The sequence below is a fragment of the Physeter macrocephalus genome, chromosome 8 (genome assembly GCF_002837175.3).
Source record: "Physeter macrocephalus isolate SW-GA chromosome 8, ASM283717v5, whole genome shotgun sequence".
Taxonomy (NCBI): domain Eukaryota; kingdom Metazoa; phylum Chordata; class Mammalia; order Artiodactyla; family Physeteridae; genus Physeter; species Physeter macrocephalus.
The window spans coordinates 28,317,577-28,341,511 of record NC_041221.1 but is presented as its reverse complement, the minus strand read 5'-3'; the positions used below and the strand labels follow the sequence as shown (position 1 = coordinate 28,341,511).

Sequence of the window (23,935 nt, the reverse complement as noted above, 5' to 3'; positions counted from 1 at the left end):
CTCTCACTGTTGTGGCCTCTCCCGTTGTGGGGCACAGGCTCCGGACGCGCAGGCTCAGCGGCCATGGCTCACGGGCCCAGCCGCTCCGCGGCACGTAGGATCTTCCCGGACCGGGGCACGAACCCGTGTCCCCTGCATCGGCAGGCAGATTCTCAACCACCGCGCCACCAGGGAAGCCCCTCCATTTCTATTTCTAAAGGACGTTACCTAATACAGCTACAGCTTCCAAGATTAAACAACACCCTTCAGGGACTTCCCTGGCAGTCCAGTGGTTATGACTCTGCACTTCCACTGCAAGGGGCACGGGTTCGACCCCTGGTCAGGGAACTAAGATCCCACACGCCATGCAACGCAGCAAAAAAACAAAAAAACAAACCAAAAAAACAAGACCCTTCAGAGGACTCTTCCAAGAGCTTGGTTTATTTGTTGACTGGAGCCAAGGGTACTGATCCCATCCACCCCACTACAGAAGCAAGCCCAGGCTGAGATAACCATGGTGGTTATAAAATAGGTTCACAATTCTCTGGCACTCCTCACTTGAATGTGGGAAGGATTAAGTGACTTGCTTCTAACCAACAGAATATAGTGTAACTGACCGTGTGTGACTCACAAGACTAGATCACAGAAGGCACTGGAGCTTCCTCCTTGCTCTCTTCTTGGATCACTTTCTGAGAGAAGCCAGTGCCATGTCACAAGGACACCCAAGCAGCCCTATGCAAAGCCCCACATGGTGAGGAACAGAACCCTCCCACTAACTACCGGTGAAGGACCGAGGCCTCCTGCCAACAGCCAGGTGAGTGTGCCATGCTGGAAGTGGACCCTCCAGCCCCAATCACGCCCTCAGATGATCGCAGCCTGCCGAGACCCTGAGCCAGAGCCATACGGCCAAGCCGCTCCTCGACTCCTGACCCACAAAAACTGAGATGAGGTTTGGCGGCTGAAGCTGCTGTTTGGGCTAATATACTCCCAAAGGTACAGCTCACCTGTTCAAGGCCACCGGCGTGCCCCACCTGGTTCAGATGGTTCCTCAGCAGCTGTCCGGGGTCACCTGACGTGTCCCGAGCAAACAGAAGCACAGAGAAGAACGGCACTTCCCTTCCCTTCTCTTTATCATCATATAGTTCGATGGCTCTGCTTAGCATGAGAAATTTTACAGCTTCATAGAGGCTGTACTCCTCTTCTTCATTCGTGAACAGTTCATCACAAGCTATCTGCCTCGCTTCAGCAGTTCTCAGTTCAGCCAAGCCTGTCCACTGTAATAAGAAAGTTACATAATAATTAAATTATTGCTCTAAAAGTCCCTGGTAAAATTCCATACAATGAGCACAAAATTATTTTCAAAATAGGCAGGCAACCATGGGTCACGTACCAACGCTCAACGCTCAAGCTTCCAGCTCAAACAATGGCACTCTTTAGACCTCAAAAATTCCTTATTCAGTTCTTCCCCCACTAACTTCAAACAAAAGTATAATGCACTAAGGAGAACTCTAGCGCCATGGAATGGAAATTTCAACTCCCCTATCTTCCCAGGCAAAGAGATCAAACCGGTCAATCAGAAATACTTACAGGAGAGCTAACACGCGTGTGTGAGGCCCGTGTGAGACGCTGCGAAGGGAAGCTGAACCTACTCCTCCCCTTAAGGGGTTTACGGCAGCCGTTACCACCCAGAAACACCAAGCCAACCCTCAAACACGGAGATGTGCCAAGAAGATTGCAGAGTATCCTGAATATCTGTTTACTAAACTTACCCTTCTAACCTCTTAAATATACACTTGAGTTTCAAATGAATAAATCCACTCCGGAAATTCTTACCGACTTCTGATTAAGAGTAAAGCAGAGGATCAGGTATTCAGCTAACATAAGCAAACTCTTTAAGTGAAAAAGAAAACCCTATAAACATATGTGCTTTTAAGTTAAAGTGAATGAGGACAGAAGATGCCAACATAAAACTAATCCTTATGAATAACCAGTAACTACGGCTCCTCCCAAAAACCATTAAAATTTTAAATACAAGAGTAAGTGTTAATAGTAATGACTGTGCCACCGGACTCGTTCCAATATTTGGGGTGCAAGCTGGAACACCTCCTATTTTCCAGAAGGGGACCAAGCTGGCAAGCAAGAATGCAGCTCTGGAGTCAGATAGTCAGGGTGGAATACAGGCCTTGCCACCGAGCAGGTGGTGGCTTCTGCAGGGCCTCCGTCTCCTCATCTGCAAAGTGAGGATAACCACAGCAACAATACCCAGGTAGTCGTGAGAATTAAACAATATATGAAACTTTTAGTGTGCAGCCTGGCACATACAAAGTGCTAGCGATGCCGGCTCAGAGGCTTTTTTTTTTTTGGCTCAGAGTATTAATGTATAATTTTAATGTTATTACAAATTGGAATCACTTAAACATTCCCCCAAATGAGGATCTAGTTACAGTAGGCACAGCTAATAAAGCAATCTCACAAGAACTTAAGAGTTAAAAAGGCAACTGTCACCAGTGGCTGAGCTGAAGAGCCTTCCTGTTCACTCCCACAGGGCCAGAGCCCTAGGCTCAAACCCCTGTTAACCCAGGGCCTGGGCAGGCGCAGGTCCCCCAGCCCCCTTGAATCCTCTGCTATGCTCCAACAGGCAACAAGAACAGACTCCCTCTCCCCTTCTTGCTCCCATTTCTTCATCACTAGTCTTCCTTCCACAGTATAGTTTCCAGTACACATTTCTCATATTTGTAAATAAAAACTAGGCTCCAGGAACTCAGGGCCCTCCACTCATTCAACAAAATATTTACCAAATGCCTATTATGTGTCAGGCTCAGTGCCCGGCACTGGCTGCAAAGGAATCGACAGGACGGTCTCTGGTGAAGCTGAAAGTCTCATGGGGGCAGACCACAGTCAAGTGAACAGATCAACAAACGGGGTATGTGCTGGGGCAATCTTGAAAGCCGATGCCTGACACCTCCTTACCGGCCTCCCTCCTCCATCCACAAAGCCTGGAGCAATTAACAGGCCCTCAATGCAGGGCCCCCAGTGAGGAGAGCTTTTAGGCTGTTCAAAGGCCAGCGACCTAGAGGTCTGTGTGGGCCAGTGTGCAAGCAGGATATCGACCCACACAAGGCAGCGGAAAGCCACAGAAGAGGGAGTATTTAATAACCAAATCACTGGGAATCAGCAGACCAAGTTCCTCCTCACAATTCTGTTTCAGAAAAACCTGCACGACAGTTGTCAAAAGACAAGTTCCTAAATCTGCTCCACTGGAAAATCACCATGAAAGAAAACAAGTCTAATAAATATGGACAGAATCTTAAAACATGAACAGAATTGGGAAGAATTTAATAAATGTGAATTCGTTATCACTGATAATCCTGTAAGAGATATGGACTAAATGATGTCCCTGAAACTTGTCAGAACTTAGAAGAAAAGACTACATTTGTACGGTTTCCTTTAAACAAAGTTAAACGTTTCATTAAACACATCATCTCCTCCGAGAATACAGGACGTTGATATTTCTTCATTTTACCCAACACTTCATAGGAAGTGTTTGTGTTCGTTTAGAATTATTTTGCCTGAAAACCAGCCAAGGGCATGTGGTAATCCACTAAGTGAAGACTAAGAAGTGGTGTGCTGGGGCACTCGGGAGTGAGAGCTTTGCACGTATCACAGAAAGGAAACTACATGTTCCAAACCTTCTTCCTCAGTAAAGTGAGGGACTCCTTAATTTTATCAACCAGGTCCTCGCTCTTCCCCTCAAACTTCAGTCCAGGCTTCCACTGATTGATCCAGCTGTATTTGCTTATGAGTTTTTCTGGTAACTAGAGTATCAAGAAACAGAGAGAGAGAATGTTAACATTCCAGAAAGGCCACCACACGATCCAAGCTATAAGAAACAATGAAGCCTACAAGACCTACCTTCGTTTCCAGAATTAATTCCTGCACATCTGTCTGGGTTTAGGACGGCGGACCTAAATCTGGAAGTCGGGAACTCAGAAAGACCCACCCTGAGGAGGGCTTTACAGTGAAATGGCGGTTTTGGCTGAGACCCAAAGGCACAATGTACCTGGCTGGGTTCCGGCCGCGGGCAGGAACGTTCCACAGCACTTTGTAAGGGTACGTGAAGGCAGTGTCCACACCAGGTCTTCGCATAAACCACCCAAGCAGCTGCTGGGCCCACTGGTTCCTCCCTACCACACCCTAATGCCTGACTCAGGAAGGCACTTTGGGCCTGTGAGATGGTCCAGGATGGGGTAAAAACCTGCTCCTTTCCTGACTAGGAAAATAAAACCTAACTTCTGATACTTACACTATCATCAAAGTTTTAATATTAGAAAGAAACAATATGGTATCTCGTTTAACTAATCAGTGTGGTAAGATAAAAAATACAACTGAGAATAAGAAGCAGGGGTTAAGGGAGTTGTGATGGGCTAGCTCATTAAAGAACTGACAGCTGAACTATTATTTTGCCTGTTTCCTTTTTTTTCCTGGAGCGTTTGCTATTTTGTTTTCCCCTCATCATCGATAGAACGTGGAGTCTGAAAAGCAAGCTGGGACATAACTGGATCGATGTCAGCAAGGGAACTCAGACTTCCCCAACAGTCTTGGAGAAATCCACATAATTAGGCCGGGCACTGGCATGTCCCTTCAGTGCTATAAAATGCAGAAAGGAAAAAAAGAGTTCACCTCCAAGTCAAAAGATCATTAGAGAATAATTAATTCCTCCCTAGAACCTGAGTCTGTTTAACAGTTATAATACAGTTTTAAATGAGGCCATGTGCTCAGTTCTCCTGGAATCTGAGGCTCTGAAGACCCTTTCATGCATGGGAACTCCAGTTTTACCTTCTCTTTACAGCAGTCATGTGAAACTAAGGTGGTTTCATCTCTACAGAAAAACAAAACCACAACAGGGACGTACATTCCTCTTCAGGTGGTTTTACCACCGTGATGGCGTTAATGGGGGAGGGGTTGTGTTCTCATCTTATTATGATGACAAATGACCACCTGCCCAAGAGCAGCCCAGCTCTGTGCCCACACTGTCTTACATTTCAGCAAAATGTGGGCAGCTCTGCTGCAAACTTTCTATCAGGTTCTCTGGTTTATCAGCAGACTCTAAAATGCCCTCAAGTGGCAATAAGCTGAAATCACAACTGGGCACAGAGAAGTGCAATGAGCAGAAAATACTGGCTACGCAGATGTGAGCTGGGAAACGGGGTGGAAGGAAGCCCAGAAAACATGAGCATCACGTGACATTGTGCATGTACCTAAAAAGCAGGCACGATACTCATTACTCAAGAGAACCCAAAGATCTAACTACACAGAGCAAAACCCCAATAAAAGTCCGTTTCCTCATTCCTTCCATGCATGGGCCAAAGTATTGCTGGAATAATTATCAAGGGCTGTATATGCTGGGAGCTGTGGAGATCCTGGAGAAAGCCCAAAACTGAGGTGTGAAAAGAAACTATGAAGAAAGAATAATGGAGCTGAAATTCTTTACTCAGATGAAAAAAATGAGTATAGCTTTAAATGCTTTCGGGGGTCATGACACACACAACACACACACATAGCCATTCTTTTACACTACACACACAGAGACTGGACTTCTGTCAGGGTAAGGGAGACATAAAGAAGCAACAAAATTAAAAACAAGAAACAATGATGGGAAATACTTAATAAAGCAGGCAGTTAACTTAGGTATAATTTCATTTGTGACTGAAATATAAAAACAGCCTGTTTTCTCTAGCAAATGTCCATAATTCTCAAAATCAGCACCATGGTTAAAGGGATAGCAAGTAACAAAAATGTGTCATCCCCAAACTGTCTCATGAGTTCTGACATACAGTCTATCCCACCCTAAGCAAGCAAACACTGTCACGGGTCCCACCCACTCAGAGACATTCTAAAACTATGGAACCAAAGGACCCCTGCCCCAAAGGATACCACCTCTTGGGGACCCGGCTGCTGCCCAAGTTTAAGAACAGCCAGACCAAGCCACGTCCAAGGTCAGGGTCACGGTCAGATCATCCGACTGCAGTCACACACAGAGACTAGGATCTGGACAGAAGCAGGAACGACAGACAGGGAGCCAAGACATGATGACAGGAGGTGAGGGGCGGCCAGTCTGTCAGATGGGCCATGAACGAGCAAAGCCAGAGGGGCTGAGCAGCACAGGATGATCGGCCTGGGCTCTCCTCCACTGAGCTCACATTAAGGGGAGGGTCTCGGTCTAGTGCTCCTATTTCCCTTGAATCTCCTGAAACCAAGAGTGCTCTAGGAGAGAGGGAAAATGGCAAAACGCTACAAAGAACATCTCTCCAAATGTAAATGGAAGCAGATACAGCCAGCTACAGGGCGTGTAGTTTCTCTGGGCTCACCGAATTCTTGACGAAATGCAAGCTGAGGTCAAGGGATGTTTAGCACAGCATGCAGCCTGCAGGCTGGGCTGGGGCTGGTTCTGAGTCTACAGACTCACATACAAACTCAGGTGTCCCAGGACCTGCCTGATGCCCAGTGCTGAAGAGGTGGGTTACTACAGAGCCTGGGCAGTTCAGGAGACCCTAATAATGCTGAAACTAGGTTCCTTCCAACCTGCCTGCTGAGAGCAGCCTTTTTATGTCCCCAGAAGTGGTCAGTGCTCCAAGGACTTCTAAAAGCCCCGTGGACACCAGGACATATGACTGTCACTGGATGCAGGGTAGTGGTCAGAAGAGGCCCTTGGAAATTCAGAAAGATCAAGGATCAGGGTAAACTGAGACAGACTTTGTCAGATACTTATTGTGTTTATAACAGCGAGCCTACCCCATTTTAAACGTCATAATTTATACCAACTTGTAACAGCAAGCATGGCTTAATTAATGTGACAGGATACAAGTTATTCTGATTTAGTAGGAAGATGGGTAGGAAATGGGCACAGAGGCTTTCATACCAAAACTCCTGTAGGACCTTCTTGTTCTGTAGAATAAAGTATCACCTGATCTGCTTGTCTTACTCACGAGTGCTAACAAATATTAAGACGCTTCCTTATTACAGTGACACAGTAGTCTCTGGTAACAGAGAGGCCCCACTTGCGGGGCGAGGCGGTCCGGGTACCCCACCACCACGGTGTGCCGCCGGCTCCTGCAGGCCTCACCACCCGGCGGTACTCGTACTCGGTTCCACCCCGACCTCTTCCAGTCACGCTGCACCGCCCTCTCGCTCACTCAGCGAGACCCCTGTCAGTGTGCACCTTCTGACAGGAGACCAGGCGGAAGGGCCAGCATGAGAACAGGGATGGAATGCCATCCACAGGAGGCTGCCTGAGACACCTGGGAGGTGGTTAAAAACTAGTCTGGTTGGGGCTTCCCTGGTGGCGCAGTGGTTGCGAGTCCGCCTGCCGATGCAGGGGACACGGGTTCGTGCCCCGGTCCGGGAGGATCCCACATGCCGCGGGGGGGCTGGGCCCGTGAGCCATGGCTGCTGAGCCAGTGCGTGCGGGGCCTGTGCTCCGCAACGGGAGAGGCCACAACAGAGGCCCGCGTACTGCAAAAAATAAAAATAAAAAATTAGATGGAGAGTCCCTAAAAAAAAAAAAAAAAAAAAAAAAAAAACTAGTCTGGTCAAGTGTGACAACCAAGTCTGTGTACCCCTTCCTGCACTGGCACTTCAAATGAGAAGCGGGTGGTGCATCTGTCACCCGCCCAAGACACACAGCAAAACAGACCCTGTCGGGAAAGTGCTCAAATCGAGGGAATCTGCTGGGGGCTAAAAAGTCAACACGGGGACAAGTCTTCTAGCTGGATGAGAGCAAGAAAAGTTTCATAAACTTTCATACTAAACTCACGGACAGGTGTGATGTGCTTTTTCTCTCTGACGTGGGCCTCCTGGCATTCGAGAAAGGTTAGATGACAAAAATAATACCACTGTGACCAACTAATTATGCTCCCAAGAGAAAAACTCTACTTGTTGACTGATACATACAGAAAAGGGAAGAAATTAGAAAGAGTACTTGAGAATTTCCGCATGACTCAAATGAAGTCAGGAAAACCACCTTAAAGCCCCGATTGCTCATACACGCAACGTGCTCTCATACCGATCAGAAACCAAGCACAACCTACCTAGACTATTTTTAATTTGGCAGATAACCTTACCCAAATGTATCCTGTTAGTAAAATAAAAATTATGCTTTACTTTCATAGAGCGTATTTTGTATGTTTAATTATGTAGAACACTACTTGCACCAGAGTTCCTTGGAAAAGTTAAAAATTCAAATTCATTACATCAGTTAAGTCCATAAATCTAAGCAGCCCCTCAAAGTAAAAGGCTCAAAGGAAAACAGCCTAAAATTGAGGAGGATTTTGTCACAATCAATAAATAAAGCTATGGTTGGCAAACAAAAGTTAAAGCAAAATACAGTGAGATCACCCATGTCTGCTTCCCAAGCAGTGTCTCATGTCCACAGGCATGCTTTTGACTGACCAACAATTCTGAAATATTTCAGTACTAATATACTTCTAATTTGCAAAGCTAAAAATAGCCTAGTGTACCAATTTCTTTTGCTCCCTTCTCAAAAAAAAAAAAAAAAAAAAAAAAAACAAGCTAATACTGAGAAATCTGCTTAAGATGACATATCTTTGGGACTTCCCTGGTGGTGCAGTGGTTAAGAATCCACCTGCCAATGCAAGGGACACGGGTTTGAGCCCTGGTCTGGGAAGATCCCGCGTGCTGCAGAGCAACTAAGCCTGTGCGCCGCACCTACTGAGCCTGTGAGCCACAACTACTGAAGCCAGTGCGCCTAGAGCACGTGCTCAACAAGAGAAGCCACTGCAATGAGAAGCCCACGCACCACAGCGAAGAGTAGCCCCCACTCACCACAACTAGAGAAAGGCCCACGCGTAGCAACGAAGACCCGATGCCACCAAAAATAAATAAGTAAAATAAATATAAATTTATATTTAAAAAAGATGATGTATCTTTGATTAGAAGTATCCTTCACAGATATCATTTAAATAGTTTATGCACACGTGCTTTTATACGTTTATAAAGCAGATAATCACCCGAGAGACAGGTGGTACCCTCCACCCACTGAACCTGGTTTTGCTCTTTGTGGGTATGTGATACCCCGCCCACCTAACAGACCTCTAATTAGCTTAACTGCCAACCAGTATCCTCTAAAAGTCTTTATTCTAGGCAAATACCCCAGCTCCTTCAACTGTTCCCCAAAGCAGATGAGCCCTGTCAGGCACACTCCCACCTGTACTGAGGGTACAGGCACAGAGCTGCACTCGGTCCTCAAGATGGGATCTGACCAGCCCCGTTCAAGACAGGGCTGTCACTGCCTGTGTTTTAGAAGTGTTCCTTTTAAGACAGGGCTTCCTTATCACTGCAGGCGTCACACATCAGTGGGCTCGTACTGGGCCTGCAATCCATTAAAATCCTGACTCTTTCTTCCCCCCTCATAAGTTGCTGGTAAGGCAGATCTCCCACAGCTGGCACTTTGAGTTTTGGTTTGGGGTTTTGTTTTACTACAGGCACAAGATTTCCTATTTTCTTCCAAGTAATGTCATATTGTGAGTTCTGCTCAATCGTGCCTGCCCACCAAACTCGTTTGGGATATTCTATCATCCAACCTATCATGACCTCAAGCTGATGTGTGTCGTGGATACACGACACACTGATCATGTGACTTCTTGGGGTGTCACTACCAGGCTGCAGATTTAAGACCTTAAAGAGGGCCAGGCATGGGACACAGCCCCTGACCCTCGCCTCCCCAGGAAGCCTCTCCCAGGCTGACAGCAACCATCTCTCTTCTAGTGTTGCTGCTCTGCCGCGTGCCGAGCCAGTTCTGCTAACACTCTGCAGAGGATGCTGATTCCTTGAATTGGAGCTAGAATCACAGAAATCTGCCTCCTAAAACCCCAGCAGGTTCTCAGATAGTAAAATACACAGCCCACTTGGTAGAGACTCTTAACACTGAAGTCAAACTGCCTTAAGTGCTCTGAACAAACCCTAAACACCTGCTCTCTAATTCAGCTGAAGCACTGAAGAAATTTTATCATCTTCCTCTTCTGGGGAAATATCAATCATTTTTGGTCGCTTTGCTATGCAAAATCATCTCAGCCACACAAAACTGAATAAACTCACACGCTGACATCACACTGCAGACAGTACTAGCACACGGCACAGGGCAGAGAAGGGGAAGTCTTTTTCACAAAAGCGACTGGAAACATCGCAGACTCAAACCTGCAGCAGCAGCGTACCAGCGTGAGCTCCGGGTCCTGCAGCCAGGAGGGCAGCGCGGCCGGCTGGCTCATGGCCTGGAAGAGCGTGGCCCTCAGCGCACAGTAATTATCTCCACGGACTCGCCTGATGGAGGTGAATTTCTGAGACACCTCCTCGTAGCCCTGGACAAAAGCATCAGAGAATTCAAAATGGTCATTACTGACTTCAGAGAGTGGGGAGAATTGTATTCCTGTGGAAAAAATGTGCCCCCAGTCACTAGAAAAACGGAAACAAGACTGGCTGAGTCTTTCATGTAAGATATTTGAATTCTTTTTTTAATCAATCAAAGGAAATAAATGTTAGTACTGTACATAGTATCAGCATATGTAGCAGATGCAACATACTAGAACATATAAAATAATACACCAAGAATTATTAAAACACTAGTCACTCCCAAAGTTGGAGTTATATGCCCCTTAGCAACCGTTGTAACATTCACTTATTAATAACCAACATTCTGAAGGCTTTAATCTGTGTTTAGATTGACCCTAAACTCTTTAATGAAGAGACAGGAAAGAAAAGAGAGATGTACCCAGCTCGTATCTCCGTATTAAAAATAATACCCCCAAATCCCAAATTTCCATGAAATACATTTAAAAACTACATGCTAGGAGATGCCTGGATAAATTATGTTAGACTTTTCCAAAAAGTGGATTTAAGTGTCATTCTTGTTCAGCCTGGAAGTGAAACAAGGAAATGAAAATGCTCAGTGACATGCTCAGTCAACTCAAATACAGCCATCCAAATGGACCATTTTGAGCACGCCCCCCAAAAAGGACACCATAAAATCCCAGTGACCTGGCCCAGGGACCCAGATGACTGAGCTCTCCGCGGGGCTCTGCTCAGGCGTCGGCATCGACTTCGCGGCCTCCCCAGCTCACTGGCCCCCGACCTGGCAGACCTTGCGCTAGTCCTGCCCTTCCGCGACACTCACTCGAAACCCTGCTTCCTACCCACATTTACACACAAGAAGAAGTGTCGCCCTCATGGGGCGGGCACCATGTAGACGGTCATCCTGTGTCCAGGCACTGGACCCTGTTATTAGTTGTTTTCAAGGTTCAAGTCACAGGATGATGTTCTAAGTGGATATGAAAGTACGTCTCTCCAATGATAAAATTTTGAGAGTTGCATTTTTATTCAGTGGCCCAATCGCTGCAACGTAAGGGCCCGTCAAGCAGATTCATGCTTGCTAATATGCACCTCTTCCCTATGGTGAACCCCTAGTTACCCCGAGTACTCACGATAGCTAGTTCCAAGTGCGTAAATGAATATCCAAAACAAAACAATTAGACAAATAAGGACTAAAAGATAACTGACATCCAAGCTGTTATCAGGCCCAGAAATGCTCTAATGACTGCCATGGGTCCCGATGGGATGCTTTTCTAACTGATGTGCCTTTGATTATTTGGTCACCGAAGGGTCCAACTATAGGGTCATATCTTTACCTCAAACTGAAATCATAGAGGAATGACTTCAGCACGAGTTCCAAAATATGGAACACTTGGATAACTTAGTAAACATCTTCAATTACAGGCTTTAAGGTGCCAACTGTTAGAAGAGATCCTTTAAAGAGACTGAGATCAAAAAATAAGGTTGCAAGTCAGTGTAAGCATTTCTGGGGAAGATGAGAAAATACAGTTTAGATACCTGGCCTCTGGTTATCTACTTTGATACAGAGCTGGAGGTTTTTACAAAATCTACGAGTAGCCAATATGCACATTCAGCAGATGGCCACACAAATCTAAACGTTCTAAAGCTCTGGCAGGAACTGAGAGTCCCAGGTATGTCGTGATTGAGCTCTCTAACGAGTGCCTGAGACACAAGTAGTCTACAGTCCAGACTTGCGGGAAACAGGGTTGACACTGGCGCTCAGAGCTTCAAAAGCGGCAGGGACATTCGAGTACGGTCAGCCCGTTCCAGGGCAGGCATGGGCAGCTGAGGTGCCTGACGAAAGGGGCACAACATTCTCTACAAAATGAAGCTCTGAGGACGAGAACAAATATATTCAAATACTTAACCATTTTAAATCCTAAACAGCACAGTTCTAAACAAACAAACAAAAATTTTAAAGATATTTCTATCAAACATGACAGGTCAATATCTCTAACGTGCCAGAAATGCATTCAAACTTGTAACGTAAATAATCCCAAGAGAAAAATAAATAAAGGGTATAATCCATAAGTTACAAGAGGTGGTAGAAGCGTTAGGGTGAAACTGCCATTTCCGTAGCTCGAAGGACGTCAGATATGGCCACGCCTTGAACAGCCCGTGGTGCCGGGGTGCGTGTGTGGGGCGCAGTTGGACCGCTGGCCCCCAACTCTGTCAAAAACCCGCATGTAACGTTACAGGCAGCCCTCTGCATCCATGCGGCATGTAGTGCCGCAGTCCATATTTAGTGGAAAAATCTGCATAGAAGTGGGCCCAAGCAGCTCAAACCTGTGTTTTTCAAGCGTCAACTGGAGTAGCACCTTCAATCTACGAAGGAATGCTGGATTCAGGATACATTTGAGGGGGAACCAGCAGGGTGTGCTGCTCGACCTGCTGTGCTGTGGAAGTGGGTCAAGGGGCCTGACTCGAGCAATGACCCAACCCAGTCACGGCCACAGGGGGACCGTGTCATGGGAATCCCTGATGTCCCACAGCCTTGGAAGGACTACCTTAGGGTCACCAATCTATGCAATGGGACTGAAAGGGGGACAGCTCCTGGGATGCCCTAAATCAGGGGTCCCCAACCCCTGGGCCATGGACCGGTACCCGGTCTGTGGCCTGTTAGGAACCAGGCTGCACAGCAGGAGGTGAGCGCCGGGCGAGCGAGTGAAGCTTCATCTGTATTTACAGCCGCTCCCCATTGCTTGCGTTACCGCCTGAGCTCCGCCTCCTGTCAGCGTTATGGTGAGTTGTATAATCATGTCATTATGTATTACGATGTAATAATCATAGAAATAAAGTGCACAATAAATGTAACGCGCTTGAATCATCCCGAAAGCATCCCCCTCCCGAGTCTGTGGAAGTATCGTCTTCCACGAGACCTGTCCCCGGTGCCAAAAAGGTTGGGGACCGCTGCCCTAAATAAAGGAAGTAGTTCCAGATCCCTCTGCTTAGAAGGTACCGGAGAGTCCAGGCCCCTAGAACCAGAGGACATGGAAAAAAACCTGAGTGGGGACAGCAGATGTATGACGTCTGTGCCTTTTACCTCACCAGGCCAGAAGGGCAGTGTTCCCAAATGACCCCAAGAGGACAACCAATGGCTGGCCCAACCCTGAACAGCACAGAGCCATTTATGTGTTTTCCAAAGAAATCAAGTTACTGAATAACTGATTATGATTCTATGTTAATACTGTGACTCCAAACAAGTCCCTTATCTTTGGAGCCTGTTTCCTCATCTCTAACATTAGAACACCAATAATTACATAGTCTAGTGGCAGTTGTCATAACATCTAAAAATACAAAAGGACATATTAAATAATAACTTATGATAGACTATTGGAAAGACCCAAAATGCATGCATCCAGGCATCATACCTTTTTCATGCATGTTGCTTTTTGCGTATTTCCCCTCCATTCTTTTTTGCAATAGTCCATGATATCCATTTCAGGAGCTACACTTAATCTGGGTTCTGTTAAAGAATAAAAAAAAAGGGGGTGGGGTGGGGAGGGGGCAACAATGAAACAGAGCATCATCAGAATAATGGCACTGCTTTCCCTGAGATCTCCTTTCTCGCTCACTGCAGTCCCCCCAAATCCAGAATTCCACCACTGCCTACCACCTGGTCCAGACCTCCAGCCCCTCGCTCCTAGATGACCACCGAGGTCTCCCAGGGGGCCTCCCTGTCGCCATACCCTACCAACCATTCTCCACACGGCAGCCAGAGGGGTGCATTTAAAACGTAGGTCAGATGCTACCCACCCCTGCTGGGCTCCAAGGCCTCCAATCACACTCGATTCTACTCCCTTACTACCTACAAGGGCCTCCTGCCCTGGCCGCCACTGCCTTTCTGGCCTCAGCTCCCACCACTCCCCACACTGACGGTTCCTGCCCCACCTGCGTGGTACCCGCTCCTCACTCCCTGAAGGTCTCTGCTCACCTCTTGACACTGATGCCCGATATCAAAATGCCACACACCCCCCCTTCACTCTATTCCCCTTACATGGTTTTGTTTTTCTTATCGGCACTGATCAACACCTGACTTATTTCTTTTTCTGCACCCTGCCTTCCCCACCCCTACAGAGACACACCACACACACACACATGGCAAAACATGGGCTCCCTGAGGGCAGGGGCTTTGTTTTGTTTCTCAGCTGTGCCCTCAGCACCTGTAACCACACGGACCCAGATGCCCATGAATAATGTTCAAATTAAATACGCAGCAGTCTAAGCTCTGAGAAAATACATCTAATGATTTGTAATTTGTTTTTTACATCCATTATACAAAGAGATAACACCTCTATTACAAAAGTATATTTAATTGTCTTTATTTAGTTATATCCTGCCTTGATCCCAAAAGGCTATAAACTGGTGATAATGAGCCAGAAATTAACGGAGCTCTCAACATTAGTTGAACCACAGACCTTGTCTGACTCTAATAACACATCCCCCCAAATTAAAAAATACAACTTATGATCAAATGATATAGTAAAAAAAATTGCCTTTAAACTTTCCTTGTTTAACATATGAGGTTTGATATTTGATTCTGTGGCATACGCACGTGCACGCACATGTGTATGTCTGTGTGGATATTCTAGGAAGAAAGAGAGGTAAATTCCCAGGCATCTCTTAACTTCCTTTTGAAAATACTGAAGAAGTAAATGTTAGCAAAGAAATCAGGATATAAACACAGAAGTACCTTACAACATATCTACTCAAGAGGAAGTTGAACACAAAATAAAGATGTTTTATTCAGCTCAATTCAATAAACACTTACTGCGTGTCTAGTACGTGCCAAGCTTTGAGCTAGGAACGGGAGGTATGAAGACGTTAAAGCCCCAGATTCTGTCCTGAATGTGTTTAGAGACCACTGAAGAAGAAAGGACCACAGGTACTCACCACGCAGGGTGTGACAGATGAGGGATGGCTGATGCAGAAGTCCAGGGGGAGTCCCTAATCCCTGTGTGCAGTTCAGGTAAACCAATTTTTTTTTTTTAAACACAAAATGTAAGAACCGCCTGTTTTAAAAATCTCATGGTAAATCCTTTCACAAGGAAAACAAACCTTTTATACAAAAGGGAAAATAACACATATACAGATAACAGATACGTTTATCTGTGGCATAAGTCAGGACTGGCTTAAAGGTGAAACAGACCCATGGAGCATAATACGCGGAGACCACAAATACCACCGCTGCAGAGCCAACCCTCAAATACAAACCAGTCATTGTTTGATGTCAATAAACACTGTTTGAGTGTCTATTTAGTGGAGGGAAGATTTCCCTTTTATCGCCTTCCTACTCACCTCCCCACAAAGCTTGAGCAACTACAAATGTCCAGGGCTGAGGACACTTATCGGGGCACGTTCTGCCACGAGGCAGAGCATGCTTCCAGCTCAGGAAGGGCCTCCTGGGAAGAAGGTCCAGCCCTGCCACTCTCCTCACTTGCAGTCCTCTTCCTGTGTGCACCAACACAGGACCCGGCCCCTGGTCAGGGAGGCAGGCCACACCTCAGGACTGAGGGGAGAAGGCAGGAGGCTCAGCGGGCTCAGAGGCCAAGCCACAAGCCACAGCCCTGTGCTGAATCAGAGGTCCGCGTGACACAGTTGAGGGTGGAAAATGGGTACTCGCAAAGCGCTAGCATCAAAATTATACTTTCAGTCCCATCCTGCCGCCATTCTTTGGGAGGGGGACTCCAACGGCCACTGCATGCCATCCTCCAGGCTAGAAGCTGGAGACACAGGACAGGCAGTGCCTGACCTCAAGCGGTTTAAGTATACAACAGTTCCTTGCTTTGTTTAACTGCATCCAACACAGACTGATTACTGTTCCCAGGAAAGAACATTTCTAGTGGCAAAAAATCCCCACAAAGACAAACACAAAAAAAACACAAAGGGGGAAGCTGAAAATCAGAGAGGCAACCAGAATCCAAAATAACCAAGAAGTTTGTTCCTTAACCACGATATGGTGACAAAGACAAGGATTCAGACTCTCAGAGGATGGGAAGTTATAACTGAACCCCTCCAGAACGCTGGGACTCTCAATTGAGAGGCTAGGGCAAGAATCGCAAACATTTTCTCTGGTGGGCCAGAGAGTAAGTAACGTAAGCTTTGAGGGTATAAGGTTTTCTCTCACAACTACTCAACTTTACTATGCATGCAAATCACCATGGGTGATATGTAAACCAAGAAGTTCCAATAAAACTTTATTTACAAAACCAGGTGCCATGTCAAATTTGGCCAGAGAGCTATAGTTTGCTGACCCCTGGACTAGGTGAAAAAAACCTTTTCACTAACAAAGAGAGAGCATAAAAAAACTCTCTGCCTTGGCCTGGGTTCTGACTTGGGGAGAGAGGAAGCCTCCCGTGAGAATTCATAACCATGGGCCGGCTCTCACACAGGGACAGGCTGTGACTTCACACTAGCTGCAAGACCCTGCCTGGAAGCTCAAATCCAGAAATTAACCTAATGTGGCCCAAGGCAGGTGACTCCCTGGGTGCCTGGCAGAAACAAGGCCAAATTCTCTCACACTCAAGACAGGCTGCATAAACTCTACACAGATACACAAAAGCTGACCTTAGAATTCAAACTCTGAAGAAACAAGAAATAAGGAAAAATAGCAACTGGCATAATTAGGCCTGCCAGGATTTTCAGATAATGGGATTATCAGGACTGAAAGAGTATGTTCAAAATGCTTCAAGGAATAAAAGAAGGAATAAAAACATGAGCAAAGAGCAATACACTATCAAAAAAAGACGAAGCAAATTCAGAGGGAAAATAAAACTTTTCCAAAAAAGAAAGAAAAAAAAATATTTCTGAAGGAACTGTCCTGAATGCAACAGAGGCTGAAAGTCAGAAAACATCTGAAAGGGTGTGTAGCAGAGGGACCTGGGTGACTGAATGAAAGCTAGCAAGCACCTCATTAGAGTTATGGAAGGAGTAAGTAGAGAGAATAGGAAAAAGGCAATATTCAGAAAGATAGCGGCTGAGAATTCTCCTGAACTGATGAAAGCTAGCCATCCTCAGACTCAAAAAGTAAAAAAAAAAATCCCAAGCAAAATGTTTAAAAGAAAAAAAAAAAATCCGCACTTAAGAAACCTCAAGGAGAAACTGTAGGACCCTGAAGACTAAGAGAAGACAGAGAAAGACAGATTTCCAAGGGTTGGACTGACTGCGGTACTTTCAACTACAACAGAAACCAGAAGACAATGCAATAAAGTCATCAAGAAAATTAGAAAAAAACAAATATTCATCTGGGGTTATTCAAGAAAGAAAGTAAAATAATTTTTATACGGACAGAGCTTCCCACCAGAGGCACTTCCATAGGATGTTATTGCGGGAAGGGCCATGAACCCATGAGGACTCAGATTCAGGGTATAAAGGGATCCATTCTGACCTCAGACTAAAGCTGGACAACGCCTCAGACAAGGCCCCCTGAAAAGCTAGAGCACCTGCACAGGCCTTCCCTGGAGGGCAGAGGAGAATTCCAACAGAGAGCCTGCAGAGTGAGCGAGAAAGCAAGGGGCCCCTGCACACACAGCAGGAATAAACCATGGCTGAAGAAGCACTTTCTCCTCAGGAATATGACTGCTAAGGACTGAATCTGAGGTGAACTGTGTGCAACTGCAGCAGAAGATTTGAGCATCCTCTGAAGGTTATGGGGGACCAGACCCTGACAAATAACATCTCCCCTGGCTACCACAGTGAAGAGTTCCACCAACTCCTTGTGAGGAAGACTCAAATATTATCATCGAAGACCCCACTTTGTATCTTTTGTTCCTAATTACACGTATAATGCTTTGCTAACCATATGACAAACAGGAGCTAGTTCTTAAACCAGAACACACGCATCACACAAGTGGTGCACGAGACAATGCCACCGGCGAATCGTCTGTGGCATACCCCCAAATCGGAGCATCTTCACCGGGCTCCCGCACAAGGCTAGCAGGGAAGGAAGGAGGCACCTCTCCACACACAGCCCCGCGGCCGTGCCCCCAGCAGAGGCCCACCCTAGCAGCCGTGGGCCCGTGGGTCCTGGGGGAGTGAGCAGAGCAGGCATGACTGAGCAGAAACATGGACACACAATCGTGAAATGACGGGAGAATCAGTGCTCTCAGTCCCATGACCGTTCTTCCGTATCAGTTCATCAGATTTGCATGGCCTTCTGCACGCAAAGACCCGGAGGGCCGGCTTCTCAATAAGTCCTTCCACTTGAGACAAAAAATGCCCTTCAAACCCAAACTCTCCCTCTAAGAATATCAGGAAGTCAAGAACTGAGAGAGAGTGGTGTCAAGAGATTAAACAAAGCCTCACGGGTGCAAAAACCATATGACTGTAAAGAACGCAAGGGAAGTATTTGTATTCAAACTGTAAAACCTCAGGAAACAGTATTCCCCAAACAACTCAGCAAAATGAATAATCCAATACAGATAAGACCACATGCATACGCATGTTTTCTAGGAAGTACATCTCAACATTTCATGGAAATGGATATACCAATGTAACTGCATTTTCTACTATAAACAGTAGGAACTCTATAAAGTAAACAATTCCAAACATACCTGATGACCCTCTTTCATGTATAAGTAATTCTTTCTCCTTTTCTATTTCATCCGCCGCACGATACATGTCCTCCTCGCTGAAATCATACCAAGTTAGACATTTCAAAAATTTGTTGCACTGACGTGTTCCCTTTTATCACAACATGCAACTGCTGAAAAAATTTATAAGACAGGCAAAGTTTAACTTTTTCACATTACATGATGACAGGCTGATAAAATATGGGTCTTTTATCTTAGACTCATGTTTCTAGCATTCCAATTCAGTTTTTTACTTTAAATGAGACACTTTACACCACTCCACTGGCTGCACGGCTGAGGCCATTTTAAATGTAACGTCTTTAATGCCTCACGTATGTAAGCATCTTAGCATGCATCTTATCGGTGAAGCCATGCCATGCTGGAGATGGTGCTAATAAAAGTATACAGGAGTGCAGGCCAAGTGCCAACTTTAGTATGTCACAAGCAAATTTTACAAGAGCTACTCTAAAAACAAGGATAGGAGATTTACAAGTCCCCAAAGCTACAAAACCTCCCTCAGGCCCCTCCTGATCCCTGAGGCCCACACACAAGCAGCCACCCGCCTTCTGCCGAGCACATCCCTGGCACCCCGCATACTTTCACTGGGACTTAGCACAACAGCTCCAAAAAGAGTCTCTAGGCTCGTTCAGTGAGCTAACAAGAACCTACTAAGTCCTGGAAAGGGAGAAGACCCCACTGGGTGCCAGACAAGGATGAAAAATGGGACTTCTGAGTTTTAAGATGCCTCCTTTTCCCCTCAAGATACACCACAACGTGACAATGATGGGAAAGAGAAGTGCCAACTTTATCTTTGCTGAAACCACAAGACATGTGAAAGCCCAAACCGTCCAAAAGTGGAAGAAGGGGTTGGAAGGGACAGAGGACAGGGGAAGCCTCGAGGCCAGTGGAGGGGCATCTGCTGGAAGGGAGACCAGTACACCCTGCAGGGCCCCAGTAAGGCTCGGGAACTGGAGGTGCCAAGTGCTTCAGAGGGTATAGGAGACACAAGGAAACTGGCAGGTGTACACATCAGGAGAGATCAGACCCCCAGTTCCCAGTACTCCCTCCCCATGACAGCACACCCCAACGCCTCACACAAGACAGGAGGCTCCAGGCACACTGGACATTGGACACAGAAAGGAGGAGTTACTAAGGAACTGAGTGAATGACTCGAGAGACGGACTCACATCCTGGACTCCCTCAGCTCCCCAGCTCCGCGTGCATTAGCCCAGCCCGAGGAAAGAGGGCCAAGTGAGAGGGAACAAGAGACAGAAGAAGGGCCGCTGAGAGAGACAGACCGAGCTGGGCACTAACATATCCTCCACCCCTCTGAAAGCCTTCAATGGCTCCCATATAAGCAAGGAAGTCTAAATCTGGACCCACCCCACCACTCTAGCTTGTATTCTGTGATTGCTCTACACACACCCACACTTCTGTGCAAACACCTGACCGACCCTAGCCTGTGCTTTCATACCCGTGGTTGGTCCATCCATGCCCCGGCACGAATGGCTTGCCACCTACCACCTCAGGGCACATGCCGTGTGGGTGGCCTCGCTGGGGGTGCCATGGCTGGAGCCACCCAGGGTTCAACCACTCCTCACTAGCCATACGTATGACCGTGCAACTCAAGTGAACACACTTCTCACCACCTAAATGTATCCACCTGTAAAAAGGCCAGTAAGAGCGCTCACCTCAAGAGACTGCTGTGAAAACAGACGCATAAATACTCGGCACTCAAAAACGTTAGCTAGCCTTATTAATTTTCATGCTACATCCATTCGTGTAGAGTAGTGATAAGATCATTTCTTATTCCTTTTTTCCTTTTCTTCTCTCCACGTAAAGGTGATGGGGCGTGTGTGCCTGTCTTTTTTAACGTTGTGAGGTTGAGGTGACATACTAGGGAAAAGGTACTTTCCATGTGCTCTACCCCAGTGAGATTTCAAGTAACAGGTGTGATGTCAGCCATGGAGCCTGTGCCAGGGTTAAAAGCAAACAGAAACCAGACTCGCAGGGACTATACATCAAATGCTTAAAATAAAAAGTGACTAAATGTGTTAAGGTCTTTTTTCAATAGTTTAATGTTATCTTTTGGCCTCCTTCCTAGCTTTATCAAATAGAAGAGAAATTCTGATCCTATAAAACAGGCATTTAAGTGAATCATTTTCACAGTATCATTATCAGAAGCATGTCTTTGGGGAAGCCACTTCCCTAATCTTGGCCTCAGTTTTCTCATCTTCAAAACAAGAAGACTAGACAAGACCTAAATGATCTACATGGTTCCTCTTCCAGTTCTTAGTTCTAACAGACTATGAATCTATTCGCACTTCAAGTGAATTCTGTGGCTACGGGCAGGCATATTCGCCTGCACTCTTGTCTCCTTCCTTTCTAATCTACAAAATAACCAAAGTGCAATGGCAACACCAGTGCCCAGAGGAGGTTCTCTAAACAAGCATCTCTCTGCACAGCCGAAAATACAAATTCCGCCAAAGACCAACAGCAAAGGGACGCAAAGAGGTCAACAGGAGAACTAAATGCAAAAGGAAGACAGAGCAAAAAGGGAGATTACTGGTAATAGAAATGCGGTGACTCAAGAGATACAAAAGAAGTAAAGCAGAAATTGAGGAATGGGAGGCCCGGAGTATATTCAAATTACTTTAGCCACACTAGGTTTCATTCAGATTCCCTGCACAAATGTTGGCCAACTTCCATGGCCACCAAGGACATGTGGCCAAGGACATTTGCTAACTTGCCAAGGCCACCAGGGAAACTATAATATGGCTTTTAAAAGCCACTGTATCTCCTTGGAGAGAAGATAAGTTAGAAGTTCAAGCAATAAAGCTCAATCAATATGATCAGAAAATAAGACATTTAACAGCCAAAATGAAATATTCATCCAACATAAGGACCATCAACTGGAAAGTGAGAGAGATGTGTGAAAGCAAGAAAAATTAAAATAATTTTATTTAAGAAAATACTTCACTCAATAAACTTCTGCTTTAACTTTTTTAAAGTATCAAAATATTAAAGCTGAAAATAACAACAAAAAGAAATTATATTTAAAGTTGGGAATCTGAAATAGCTAGAAGTTTAAATTTTTGTCATGGGAAGGGAAGACAGTGAAACAATGCAAGGAAAGGGGATATTATATAAGAGAAAATCCTTGATGCTGACCAGTTTCAGAAATCGGGCAATATTTTGTGTATGTCCAGTTGGGGTGGGGATGAGGAGTGTCCACCATTTAGCACAAAGAGGCCACTGAAGTCCACAGGCTCAAATGATCAATACAGCAAAAAGTTTCCTTCTAGAAAACATACCAATCACTAGAAAAGTAGTAAAGAAAAGTAAAAGTCTTAAATCTGACTTGATTTCTTGGGGACCCTGGCATGTGAGTCATACTCAAGTACAGAGTCGAGTTAAATTTTAAAACCAAAATGCTAATAATTCCTACTTAGAAAATTATTAGTTTAGTACCATAATGTTAAAGTATTTTCAAGCTCCCATTTTCTCTCAGAGATGAATTATTTTACTCTCAATATTAAGGCAATATACACCATTGAGTAGGTTACATGACATTGTCTACTAAATTATAACCTTCCTCTTGCTCTTTTCAAAGACCTGGATAACAATAAATGTTTGAAAACTTAATTTTAAAATGTTTACTACATGTAGACAAAATTACACTACTCCCCAAAACAAAAGCTATAAGCTAAAAACACAGGGCTCAGTGAAGCAGAAGACATTTCTGTGAAGCCAGTTTTTCAATTTCTGATACAAGTAAACACATGATATGAAAAAGTGAATTCTAACATATGCAAAGCTAACAAGACAGCACTTTAATCACTCACCATTATGAACACTTGCACCAAGCTTCCCTTAGTTATCTAAAAAAGCTAAACTGAGTATGACTGTTCAGCTCTCTGGACTTTAACGCGGCAGTTCATGCTTAACTTGGTCTGTCCTAGAAGACTAATGGCCCAGGCAGTGTTGCTGAAAGTGTCAACCACAGTGACACCACGCACCATCCCACACAGGCACAGGAAAAGCAAAGACCACTCAACCCAGCCTTTCTCCACCTCTTAGCAGTTGTAGAGATGCGTGAACGACACATCAAATGCAGGAAAGTACCGGCACCCAGGCTGAAATTCCACCTCCAATCTGCAAGTGGACTTTCCATGACTGGCTCGGGCTGCTCCACGTGACTTCCAGAGGTGTCTGGGGACAACCCAGACACCCTCAACAAGGAGGTTTCTCAGAGGCATCCCAGCTCTGAAGCAGGTTCTACACCCAGGAGGGGGAAGGGGCAGGAGGGAGTCGCTGTTACCCCATTAAAGACAGCCACCCCCCTCCCCGGGGCTGCTAAGGTGGGTGGGAAAACACATTCGCACAATAGCACATTTAGCAACACCCGAGGACAATGGCTTCACAGTTTGTTGTTCACAGCCCTTCTGAGAATCCACAGCTTTCCTCAGAACCTCAGTCCAGAAAAACATAAATACACGCATAATTTTGCCTTCCACTTCAGAGGGGTACACAGACACATCATGCTCCCCGCTACACACAGCCAGCCTGTGGACCCCAGATTCAAACCCTGTCCCACCGTCAGGCAGACAGAGAAGGACCATGGAGTAGTCTCACTTCTCAATTCCCTAAGCATGTCTAGCCTGGCCGCCAACCATGTCCCAGAACCATCCTGGTCCTCAAGGACTGTAGTATTAGCTTAGCTAAGAGGAAGAGTGACACAGCATAAGTTTCAACTGTATGGGTCAGGTGAGCAGGGGATGGCATATAGGAGACCTGCTGATAGGAGGAGTGAGGAAATTTCCAAAAAAGTCAACTGAATCTGGTCTGACCTAATACTTCCTCAAAAGGGACCCTGAATCATCCTGTGAGCCATCCTTAGGGCTTGTCCAAGGGATGTCAGCCAACCACAGCTCTCAAGTGAACTAAGAAAAAAAGAAAGGAAAGGAAGGAAAAAGATTTAGGAA

General features: G+C 45.8%; 1 protein-coding gene across 6 annotated transcripts in view; it reads right to left on the bottom strand.

The window, feature by feature from the left end:
* Positions 1–23,935, bottom strand: part of OTULIN (OTU deubiquitinase with linear linkage specificity) — an 84,418-nt gene that overhangs the window by 57,412 nt on the left and 3,071 nt on the right. For 3 of the 6 annotated variants that reach the window (XR_008618029.1, XR_003680876.2, XM_028492816.2), the window contains exons 2-6: positions 18,933–19,009; positions 13,752–13,846; positions 10,209–10,352; positions 3,669–3,794; positions 1,011–1,253 (exon numbers count right to left, since the gene is read on the bottom strand). Coding sequence is in view for 4 of the 6 variants with exons in the window: in XM_028492816.2 (XP_028348617.1) it covers positions 1,011–1,253; positions 3,669–3,794; positions 10,209–10,352; positions 13,752–13,846; positions 18,933–19,009 (685 nt within the window). In the remaining 2 variants the exon portion in view is untranslated. Of the gene's footprint in view, positions 1–983; positions 1,254–3,668; positions 3,795–10,208; positions 10,353–13,751; positions 13,847–18,932; positions 19,010–23,023; positions 23,141–23,800; positions 23,894–23,935 lie in introns of those variants that run through there. The other 3 variants (XM_007102339.3, XM_028492815.2, XM_007102337.3) reach the window with 3 other exon arrangements.